The sequence below is a fragment of the Eleginops maclovinus genome, chromosome 4 (assembly GCF_036324505.1).
Source record: "Eleginops maclovinus isolate JMC-PN-2008 ecotype Puerto Natales chromosome 4, JC_Emac_rtc_rv5, whole genome shotgun sequence".
In the NCBI taxonomy this organism is placed as follows: domain Eukaryota; kingdom Metazoa; phylum Chordata; class Actinopteri; order Perciformes; family Eleginopidae; genus Eleginops; species Eleginops maclovinus.
In genome coordinates this window covers 34,707,604-34,720,140 of record NC_086352.1, presented here as the reverse complement: position 1 = coordinate 34,720,140, position 12,537 = coordinate 34,707,604, and the positions used below count along the sequence as shown (strand labels likewise).

Below are 12,537 nucleotides of genomic sequence, written 5' to 3'. Positions count from 1 at the left end.
GCACCGAACCACTAACTCCTCCCTCGCGCCGGCTAGACTGGCTGCTTCTCCACTCTGGATCCTCACGATGCATGGGCATGTGTATACTGTACATACTGTGTGAATTGTGTGTGAATAACGCCCGCATGTGCGTGTATAAAACAAAACAGAGTGGATAACTGAATTTCCCCTTCGGGGGAATAAAGGTCCAACTTCTTCATAAACCTACACATATTTAAATATGTCAGTTATGATATGTTTACAGTCAAAGTAGAGACATCCAGAGTTCTTCAATATCTGACACACACTCAACCTGTTATAGGAGCTAATTGGCACAGCCCAGAAACCAAAAAGTGCAACCATCTGACCATGTCTCTCTGGCTTTAGCTTAGGAAGGTTCCTAATGGAGTGAAATGACTCGGAGGTACGTCAGTGTCAGCCGTTATAGGAGCTGTACAGATTCTGTCGATGTTAGGAAAGTAGCTCCAATCCTTTCATTGAAAGGAAAGTAGATAATGCTGTCACACGAGGAAAAGTATCTGGATGCGCTTATTGTAGTCTAGCTCCCACAGCAGAGGCACAGCAATAAAATCTGCTGCATGTTGATAACATGTCTCTCTGTGTGAGGAAGCCCTGATGAATTCTCCCTCACATCTATCCTTAACCCCATGACCTTTCTCACTGACGTTAGGAACCTGACCTGATTTTTTAGAAAATTTGACCGCAACCTCTCTCTCTCACACGTCACATGTATCAGAAATATGGCTGACCTTTTTTAACTTGATTGGCATTTTATAATGTCTTTCTTTTGCCCTTTGACTTGATGATGTAATGCCATTTGAATTTACCCTGAGAACAATGTCAAATGTGTGATATTGGGCTATACAAATAAACTTTGATTGATTGATTTGTGATTAAGATGAGCATTATAAATACATTTACAATGGGATCTGGGAGCTCATGTTTTATCTGCTCTGACAGATACAGTATGTCTGAACGCCCCCGCTTTGGACAGATTTCCAGCTTGTTGATAATCCAAAGTGAGAGATTTCAGACAGCATTTGCAATTTGGACTACCAAAGTCAGGCAACCATATTTATACAAGCATATTGGCTTCAAGGGTCTTATAAAACAGTATCTCAAACACCCAGGATATGAGGAATAATATGCCCCTATATCTGTAAGCACTGACGTATGTGTGAGGTCTGTGTGAGTTTCAAAGAAGGCTCATCATCAAAGCTGACATTCTCCTCTGCCCTGTTATATCATCACACTGGAGCAGAGTTTTTCCTGATGAAAAGAAGTTGATGAGGACACCTTTAATTCACCTCCTCAGGAGACTGTGAGAGCTGCCAGCTCCATCATTCGGTTAAATATGGAGCTGAATAGCTATCACCTCGTATAACATAATGCCATAAGGTAGTGTATTCATCTGCATTGAAGTTGGATTCAGTCTGTTGAATACTTATTGGGAGTCCGTCCACATCAGCAAGGATGTCTCACAGCAGACCTTGGACACACTCAGAATACCAGAATGTATTTAAAATCCACAATAGTGTTGTTTTTTTTAACAGTTTCTCGGCCCTTTCAAGCTTCGTTTTTTTATATAAGAGCCAGTGGTACAAAGCCAACATATGAGAAAGGAAAGCCTTCCTCACCATCCCAGTCCTCAGACTTAACCATTGGTTTCCAGTTTGTTTAAGAATTGACTCCCGTCATTGACGTCTAACATTGAAGCCTTATATCCTCAGGTAGTAACCTCTACTCATCACTTTCAAAAGCATGCTTTTAATTCATATTTAATGATTGTTTTCATCTTTTGTAGTGCATGTCTTTCATCATCCTTGGCTCCTCACCACTATGTCTCTGCTTCATCTGCCTTCATGTGTTAATTTGAATTTAATCTTGACTCCTTCTGTTTGGCCCTGTGGTTTGGCTTCCTGTTGACTAATTACCCTGTAACCTGCCTCTACTTTGTCTGGCAAAGCTCTAAGAAAACATATTATTTTCAAGCTGTTTATGAATTAAGTTATATACAACTCAACAAATCCTGTGTCAAAACCATGATGACGGTGTTCAATAATAAAGAAAAGGGATTTCTCTGAACTTCATAAAGATAAAGTGTTCTCTCCTACTGTTTTTGTGTTTCCTTAGGGTTAGGAAACACAAAAACAGTATCAGTTTAGATGCAGACTTATCAGTTTGCAACATCCTGCTGCTGTCTTTGGGCTGGTAAGTATACAAATTAATTTGATGATAATGGACAATAACATTATTTATGGTCACAAAATTTCAGCCTGAAATCATTGGCGACAAAAAGCTCAGCGCAAGCTCTTTCAGTAAGACTGGGCGTACATTCACTCACTCCACAGCTGTATTAACCAGCTCATCATGGGCGTTCTCTTTAACCAATTATATTTCACCTCATTCTCCAGCAGCCAATCACCGTGCTGCCGCACACTTTAAAATGATTCTCCTCTCTCCTGCAGTCAGCTGTGATTTCAGGTGTTAATGCGCGGCCAAGGTCACAAGTCTGTAGGGGGCAGTGCTATGATCTGGGGTTGCTGCAGTTGGTCTGGTCTAGGTTCAGCAACGTGCCCAACGAATGAGGTCAGCTGACTACCTGAATATACTGAAGGACCAGGTTATTCCATCAATGGACTTTTTCTTCCCTGATGGCACAGGCATGTTCCAAGATGACAATACCAGGATCCATCCAATTGTGAAAGAATGGTTCAGGGAGCATGAGACATCATTTTCACACATGGATTGGCCCCCACAGAGTCCAGACCTGAACCCGATTGAGAATCTTTGGGATGTGCTGGAGAAGACTTTGCGCAGTAGTCTGAATCTCCCGTCATCAATACAAGATCAAAACAAAATGAATGCAACTCCGGACAGAAGTAAATGGGACATTGCAGAAGCATGTGGAAACGATGCCACAGCGAATGTGTGCCGTAATCAAAGCTAAAGGCGGTCCAACAAATATTAGAGTGTGTGACCTTTTTTTTGGCCGAGCAGTGTACATCGCAATCTCATGGCTAAGGTGGCTAATGATCGGAGTGATGATGTTAAGTAGTCTCATTCAGTCCGTTGTTAGCAGCTGCCATTTTTAAGACATATACAAGCTTCAGATATTCAAAGAGGGTATTTACTAGGGGTGGGGGAAATAATCGATACAGCATATGGCGATACTTTCCGAGGCGATATTGTATCGATACACAAAGGCCAAGTATCGATATTTTATTATATAAACTATTCATATTGCAAATCCAAATTGAAGTTTTGGTAACAACTTCTTTTTAAATCCACAAGATGGTGCTTAGCTTGTTGTGCGGTCATGGCCATGGGTAAAGTCAGTGGGATTGGCAGGAGGTTAGTCCAAACAAAGAGTCGGAGTCAGCAGAGAAAGAAATCAGAAATGCGTCAGTCGCGTTTAAATCAAAGATGTGGAATTATATATCGCAATATATCGTATCGCAACACTTAGCATGTTGTAGTATCGCGATAGTATCGTATCGTGGGGACCCTGGTGATTCCCACTGCTAGTGTTTACTCACATATCTCACAGTCTTTGGACAAAGCGTTAAAATCTCTTCAGTTTGTTTTAACAACAGACCTTATTTCAGACTTCTGACCACAAACACATTCTAAAAACCTTCATTGACTTCTACATGAACTGGAAGTTGTAAATGCAAACTCTTTCCAGATTTTAGGACTCATTCCTCCAGCTCTTTATACAGGTTATTTGACGCACATACTTATAAACGAGTCACACCCAGAGGATCTTGGTTGATGTAAAGGCAGCTTCAGAGAGTTTAGTTCCGGGTTAGAGAATGGTCAGAGGGCTCAGCTGATTTATGGAGAATATCCTGATAATGGATGAATTTATCATACATAGGGACTTTTAAAGGGATGCTCACCCACCTTTTGGTCTATTCTGTGTATTGAAAACTGAAACAACAAGTTCAACAAAATAAATGTATGGGAACAAGACATAAATGTTGGAATTGAAGAGGGAAAAAAAAGGGAACATAAATTAAAGGTAATGTCCTGGGTCTTCACATGCTCCTATAATGGCAGTACGTGAACGCTTTTCTGTTAGTTAATAGTAGTGTGCTCAGCTCGTGCCATGGTACCAATTCAGAGACAGTGTGGAAACCACAGGGATTCAGAGATGGAGTCACTCGATGGATATTACTAAAACCCGGGGTCATGACAGGAGGTACAGTGTCAGGAGAAGACTGATATCTGCTGAAAGTAATGGTAAAGATTTCAGAGAGATGGTACAAGACAGATCTGTCAGCAGCAGACAGGTGTGTAAACATTGGGGATGTAATATATGATCAGGAATTGTTTACTATCTGGATTAGAGCTGAGGAGTTGCGATATCCAGAGAAATGGAGGATGTTTACAACAAGAGAATGTAGCAGTGAATGGAGGGCAAGTATTCCAAAAAGCGACCTTTAACTATATCAGCACCCAAATACTAGAATAAAACTCCTTTGTCAGTGTTATTACTATGACAGAGAGATGGAGTATAGCCGTTAGTTGTGCCACAGCAGCTCCATGCAGACGGCTCGGGTCAGGACCATTTTCAATTACCATGCGCTCCATTTAGCATGGCGCAGAAAGGTCAGAGGGAATAAACAGTGTGTTAAACACCTAATGAGACATTTTGACATTATAACATGTGGTTTAAAAGCCTGCTGTGGGGATCAAAACAATACAGCTGAATAAAAATAGAACAGTAACAGACAGTTCAACACATTACCCACGTAATTGTGTGTCATTTTAATTTCATGGCTGTAGGTCAGGACCTTACTGTAGCATCTGGTGTTTATCATTTCAGCTTCTTTCAGTGCTTGTATGCAATGATTTTTGTTTATTGTGAAATGTCTTTGAGTACTTAGAAAATAACTATATATATAAAATGTTTTATTGTTTCCTTTGTTATTATTTCATACAGGGATATTTATTTAAAATATATATGTTGTGCACATGCCCTGCTCTCCCTAAACAAGTTCCTTACCTCTTCATATTTCCCCTTCTCCTCATGCATTACAAGTGACCTTCAGGGTGTTGTTGTGTGAGGGGGAGAACAACATAAAGTCACAAACCTCCTTTCTGATCCGTTTTACATTTAGAGCTCTGCTTCTCAAGCATTCCTTGGCTCCAGGCCAACTTCCAGAAGCTAAAAAACTGCTCAATCTGCACAAACTCTGCATTAAATGTTAGAGCAGTTATTGTAACTAGACTATTCTACCTAAAGGTCTGGGATCTGGTGAACATTACAGCAGTGTCTACTGGAGGAAACATTTTTAAGAACCCTAAGTTGAGCTGACAGAGTATGACAAGCGGCTGACAGCCTCACAGTTCAGCTAACTGATGAGGTGTGGATTTAGAGAGGCCCTATTCTGCTTTTTCCCTTTCCTCTATTCTAGTGTGTTATATACTGTAGGTTTCAGTGCATGTAAATGGTCTGCAAAAACTAAAATCCCTGTGTTCGCTTCAGAGGCAGTTTCTCTTTTTTCTTTAAAGTAGAGACACTACAGACTGATATACACCTGAACATTAGCAGGAGAGGACTCTTTAAAGTAGAGACACTACATACTGATATACACCTGAACATCAGCAGGAGAGGACTCTTTAAAGTACAGACACTACATACTGATATACACCTGAACATCAGCAGGAGAGGACTCTTTAAAGTAGAGACACTACATACTGATATACACCTGAACATCAGCAGGAGAGGACTCTTTAAAGTAGAGACACTACATACTGATATACACCTGAACATCAGCTGGAGATGACTCTTTAAAGTAGAGAGTCTACATACTGATATACACCTGAACATCAGCAGGAGAGGACTCTTTAAAGTACAGACACTACATACTGATATACATCTGAACATCAGCAGGAGAGGACTCTTTAAAGTAGAGACACTACATACTGATATACACCTGAACATCAGCAGGAGAGGACTCTTTAAAGTAGAGACACTACATACTGATATACACCTGAACATCAGCAGGAGAGGACTCTTTAAAGTAGAGACACTACATACTGATATACACCTGAACATCAGCAGGAGAGGACTCTTTAAAGTACAGACACTACATACTGATATACACCTGAACATCAGCAGGAGAGGACTCTTTAAAGTAGAGACACTACATACTGATATACATCTGAACATCAGCAGGAGAGGACTCTTTAAAGTAGAGACGTCTACATTCTGATATACACCTGAACATCAGCAGGAGAGGACTCTTTAAAGTACAGACACTACATACTGATATACATCTGAACATCAGCAGGAGAGGACTCTTTAAAGTAGAGACACTACATACTGATATACACCTGAACATCAGCAGGAGAGGACTCTTTAAAGTACAGACACTACATACTGATATACACCTGAACATCAGCAGGAGAGGACTCTTTAAAGTAGAGACACTACATACTGATATACACCTGAACATCAGCAGGAGACGACTCTTTAAAGTAGAGACGCTACATACTGATATACACCTGAACATCAGCAGGAGAGGACTCTTTAAAGTAGAGACACTACATACTGATATACACCTGAACATCAGCAGGAGAGGACTCTTTAAAGTAGAGACGCTACATACTGATATACACCTGAACATCAGCAGGAGAGGACTCTTTAAAGTAGAGACACTACATACTGATATACACCTGAACATCAGCAGGAGAGGACTCTTTAAAGTAGAGACACTACATACTGATATACAGCTGAACATCAGCAGCAGAGGACTCTTTAAAGTAGAGACGCTACATACTGATATACACCTGAACATCAGCAGGAGAGGACTCTTTAAAGTACAGACACTACATACTGATATACACCTGAACATCAGCAGGAGAGGACTCTTTAAAGTAGAGACACTACATACTGATATACACCTGAACATCAGCAGGAGAGGACTCTTTAAAGTACAGACACTACATACTGATATACACCTGAACATCAGCAGGAGAGGACTCTTTAAAGTAGAGACACTACATACTGATATACACCTGAACATCAGCAGGAGAGGACTCTTTAAAGTAGAGACACTACATACTGATACACCTGAACATCAGCAGGAGAGGACTCTTTAAAGTAGAGACACTACATACTGATATACACCTGAACATCAGCAGGAGAGGACTCTTTAAAGTAGAGACACTACATACTGATATACACCTGAACATCAGCAGGAGAGGACTCTTTAAAGTACAGACGCTACATACTGATATACACCTGAACATCAGCAGGAGAGGACTCTTTAAAGCAGAGACGCTACATACTGAATACACCTGAACATCAGCAGGAGAGGACTCTTTAAAGTAGAGACGCTACATACTGATATGAACCTCAAATGAGCAGAATAGGCCCCCTCTAAGGATCCTGGAAAAGTGGCCCTAGATTGCATGAACCTCCACTAAACACCCTGGAGATATCTCTGCAGACAGGACTCTCTCTGTCTCGCTGCAGCTGCCGATAACTGATGAATTAAACCTGTTTGTGTGATAATTGCTCCACCTGGGAGGCTTGTTAGGAATTTCTACCACAGAACCCTTTCATGCAGGGCACTAATGTTGCTTAGGGTTTAATGATCAGTTAACAAGGGTTGATCATGGGAAAAAAGTGAAATAGTCCCTATAGTGCACACAGTGTTGCATTGAGCAGCTAGAAACAGATATTTCTCTCAGGAGTTGGAGGAGGCAAAAAACAGAGCTGAAAGGCTGAGCACAAACACAACTTCAACATGTTGATATCTCTGTTGGGTCTGTGTCAATAGGCAACTGCTTACCGACAAGTTTACCATTACACATTTATAAAATAATATGTTAGGGATCATTTGTATATGTTGGTTTACAGCTTGTGAGGCTGATGACAGGGGGATCAAGTTGATGTAGTTTTATAAATATAACAATGAAAAAATTGAAACTATAAGAATTACAATGTTATAATAGCCGAGTGTATTAAATACAATCATTGCAGCAGAGCATACAACTGAAACTAACGAGGTACCTATCAATAATTTGTTAGTCTCTATCCAGAGATATTTTTATGATGTATATTTTTGTTCTTACTTCTTGTGTTTTTCGATGCAGCACACTGTAGGTATTATCCATACAGTGTGTGATAACTGCTGTCTTGAATTATTACAGACTCCAGGCTTAGTGTTCTACATCAGTCATATAATGAGTGTTTCTCTTTCCTTTAAAAGTGAATTTAAATCAGTCTGTACCTCTTTGACTTTCCGCTGTCTGTCCTGGCCCTCGTCTCCAGGGTGGCAGGAGTAGGACACTGTCCTCCAGTCCCGGGGAGAGTTGGTGATGCTGGCGACCTTTGACTCAGTAGCACTGTTCTCCTCGTTGAGGGAGCGGGATGACCTCCTGGTGAACATGCTCTTCCTCAGAGCTTTAACCCTGAGGCTATCGCTGTTCCCATCCGAGCAGCCCCACTCCGCTGAGGGGCTCTTGTCCACTTTAACGTTGTGACCGGTGGTGTGGCACTGGAAAACTCGAGGTGAGAGGGTGATGTCGGGATGTGGATGAGGGTTGGGGTGCAACTTGTCCGGGGTGGCCTTGGTTCCAGATGTTGACGCCGTATCCCCATGTCTCCCGTTGGCCTCAGGCTCCTGGATCTTCTCGTCCAGCTTGTTGAGTTTGGAAAGCACCTGGGAGATTTCACTGCGGACCCCCGACAGACCCTCCAGCTTCTTCTCAATCTCACCGATCCTCGTGACCAGCTTGCACACGCTGGATTTGAGCTCATCGTCTGTGTTTTCCAGCGAATGGAAGAGGCGGTCCAGCTTGGACTTGGCTAGTTTGACCGTGTTGCGTTCAGGGGAGCTGTCGCCTTCAGACTTCAGCGTTACCTGAGAGAGGGAGCCATTGCTGTTGTAGCATGAGGATTGGACAACTCCCAATGAGTCACAAACACTCATATCATCCAGAAAACGGAAAATATCACTTATGTCATCGCTGACGATCTCAGAGTCCTCCTCACAGTGTTTGAAGGCGTGCCTCTCTCTGTCACTGTACTTCGTTTGGTATTCTTTCCCCTTCTTCTTCTCAGCCTGCTCTGTTTGAGTCCCAACACTAAAGGAGCTGTCCACTCCCGGAAAAGACGGACTGTTTTTGTCCCTGAACCTTTTGGCTACTTCTCTTTTCTCCAAACCCACCGGCCCACTCGTCATCAGTGCTACGTCCTTGGTTTTTATTCCTTCACTTTTCTTTGCAAACCCTGAAGGAGAAGCTACCACCTTTTCCTTTGGGCTCTGAAAATGCTGCTCATTGTCAGTTCTTCTAATGGGGACATTGCAATGGTGGTTTTCTTTAAGTGGTCTGCTGTTCAGAAAGGATCTTTCAAGTTCTGGAGGCCCCTCTTCTGTGTTGAGACTGAGGCTTTTCACTGGCCATGACGGCTGCTTCCCTGCTTTGTTCCTGTGCTTCCTGCTGCTGATGCTCTCAGAGACCGTAGTGGGACCAAAGTATGTGGAGGCCTGTAAGTCGTCCAGGCTCTCATGCTTCACCCTCCTCCTGTCCTGAAGAGGAGAGTTGAGTGTTGGCTCAAAGTAGGGGTTACTGTAGGGCAGTTCAAAGCTGTGGTTGAAGAAGGTAGTAGGTTTGTGCAGCTCCCTCTTGTGGTAGCCTTCAGCAGCCTTGCTGCCCTGCTTGCTTTTACTGGGATTCACCTACAGGAAGTTAATGAGACGAGAACTGTTAAACCTTTAAAACACATTAACACAGCAAACACAGCACAACAGTTTACTTTTTGTCACTTTGGGTTCATGTAAGAACTAGAATTAAAAAATAAATTAAAAATAACCATTTGCAAATGGAGTGAAACATTAAAAAAAAGCATTCAAGTAGTTCTCAGTGAAATTGTGTTAATGGGAATTATAATACTTCTAATATGGAACACTGATCAGCAGGATAAAAGAGGTAAATGCTATAAGAAATAAATGTGGTGTTTATACTCATATACCAGCGCAACAGCCTGTCAGATAAAACAGAAAAGTGTAAGTAATGTAATAAGAGAGAGAGAGAGAGAGAGAGAGAGAGAGAGAGAGAGAGAGAGAGAGAGAGAGAGAGAGAGAGAGAGAGACAGAGACTGGAAAGGTGATGCAAGCATTTAAATGTGTGCTTAAAAGGATACATACAATACATTACTTATCCTTTGACAACCAATGTTAGGGATTGTACAAAGGACATGAGTTTAGTCTACTAATTACAGTATACATATATAAGTACAACATTGCCTTTTTACCTATATTTCTGCAGCAAAGAAAAGTAACAAAATATATGGTAGACCATTGAGTCTTCCATTTTATATTACTTAGCATTTCTACTTATCCACATTTTAGATGGAAATATTGAACTTTATTCTCCTCCTGTTTATTTGATACCTGTTCAATTCAAAACATACATTTTACTCACAGAATATAAGTGTTTTTAACGAACCTGCCCAATACTCATATACACTACATTATATCTGTAAATATACATAGATAATAATATGCATATTTAATTAGATATATGTATTCATAAGGTTTAAATCAGGCCATTCTGCAAACTAGCACAGAGGGTTTCCATTTGTGTCTCTTTTTGTTAATTTAATACCTTTTTCTTAAATATGTGAATACATTTTCCATTGCCTCTAAAACAATGTGTAATTTTTTCTTCAGGACGACACACTTTTCATTTACTGTCCACCCAACACATACTCATAAAATCATTCTTTGCTCTTCACACGCTGTTGTGTTGTTTGAATCCCTGAGGTACATCAACAGTGCATCAAGTTGCTCCCCATCTCCAACGTCCTTTTTTTTTCTAGAAAATAAAAACACAAACCTGTGGGGAGAAGGCCACGAAGTTGTGGAAGTCCTCCTTGAAGACGGTCCTCTTCTGGATGCAGGAGTGGACAGAGAAGGGCTCTGGATGGCCCATGTGCTGCAGGGACTCCTGGTCGGTGGTGCACTCGCTGTCCATATCCATGGGGAAGTAGGTGCTCTCTATGTCACATGGGGGAGAGGGCGGGCTGCTGCTGGAGTACTGGGGCAGGTGGTGCAGCTTGTCCAGAGACGCTGCTCTACATTTCAGGTCCTTGTTGACGCCAAGAAGGAAGTTAGGGTCCGAGGAGGGGATGAACGGTTGGCAGGTCTTGCAGTCAGCGGAGGGGGTGATGCTCTGAGGCACAGGGTGCTGCTTGGTAGGTTGATGTTGGTGTTGGTGGTGGTGATGGTGTCCAGCTCTGGGGTGATCTATGTGCTCATAACCAAGCCCCCTGTCACAGTCCTGAAACTTATAGGAGTCATCATCAGACCTGCACAGCTCCAACGACTGGTTCTTGTGGAACTTGCCTCTGTGTGCTAAGGGGAGCTTGTCTTTGACCATGCCTCCATTCATCTGGATCAAGTTGAACATGGTGACGATGTCTGCTGCCACCATGAGCTTCTTGGACTGTGGGTCCTCCATGGAGCAGCGCATCTTGTCCTTGAAGAGGGTGGCTGGAAAGGCGGGGTCCAGGCAGGCGGTGTAGAACAGCAGGCTGCGGAGCTTTGCCAGCTGCACCAGGTCGAAGCGAGCGCACAGGGACTTACACAGGTCCTGGTAGGACATGGTGTTGTGCTTTGTGTCCAACTCATCCAGGATCCGGACCAGGAACAGAGAGTACTCCGGGAGGGGGTCCATGGCTGCTGGGGGGGGGGGGGGCTTACAAAGGAGGTCCTACCTCAGGAGAAGCAGGAAATCACACATCTGAATGCTCATTTAATGCGAATGTGTTTGCATGTTCTTCCCACATAAAGCATCAGAAAATCTGAGATGCTCACAGGCCAACAAGCAGTCCCACTGTCTTAAGACTCTTTAAGATGAAATAGCCTTTGCTGATTTTATGACAAATGGTCATATAGAGGAGGAAAATCAACATTACACAAAAAGAGTAGCTGTAGCAGGTGTGCAGCTTTATTTCAGTCCTTCAGGATCTGCATACCGTCACTCACCCTGAGTAGTTGTGAGCAGAGAGAGAATGATCTAATGCTCGGTGCAGCACAGCGGTCCCCCATCCACCCACCCCCCCGCCCCCAGAGCCAGCAGCAGAGGACAACCATCACCTGGCTCTGGATCTCCCACACAAGTACAGCAACTTTAACCCATCAAATTATCCACCAGTCCAGATTTGAAAAAAAATCGGATTCAAAACTAACGCACAGTGCATGCTCACTTGCCGCACTCCGGTAAATGCTGATGGATATCCTTCCTGTCCCGGCTGTATGTGACGTTACCCCCGGATCTCTGCTCCCGGGCTGCAGAACTCACAGCCGGCTGGACTCTCCTCCATTTTCCGCTTACTCCTCTCCCTCCGGAATGTCTCAGCAGAGATGCTTTGAGATAAACTGCACGCTGTGCTGGAAAAGAACCAGCGTCAACGTCCAAATAATAAACACGCGTTGCTGGCGGCTTCCGCTTTCAGAATAAGAGCCTCAGAGGGACAATCTTGAATATCAAAACGTTTTCTACCCCGGCAAA

At 42.7% G+C, this 12,537-nt stretch overlaps 1 protein-coding gene across 1 annotated transcript in view; it reads right to left on the bottom strand.

Moving 5' to 3' along the window:
* minar1 (membrane integral NOTCH2 associated receptor 1) overlaps positions 1-11,700 on the bottom strand; it is a 39,445-nt gene extending 27,745 nt beyond the window's left edge. The window contains exons 1-2 of the mRNA XM_063880563.1: positions 10,861-11,700; positions 8,250-9,701 (exon numbers count right to left, since the gene is read on the bottom strand). Coding sequence (XP_063736633.1) covers positions 8,250-9,701; positions 10,861-11,700 — 2,292 coding nt within the window. The remainder of the gene's footprint in view (positions 1-8,249; positions 9,702-10,860) is intronic.
* Between the last annotated feature and the right edge of the window lie 837 nt (positions 11,701-12,537).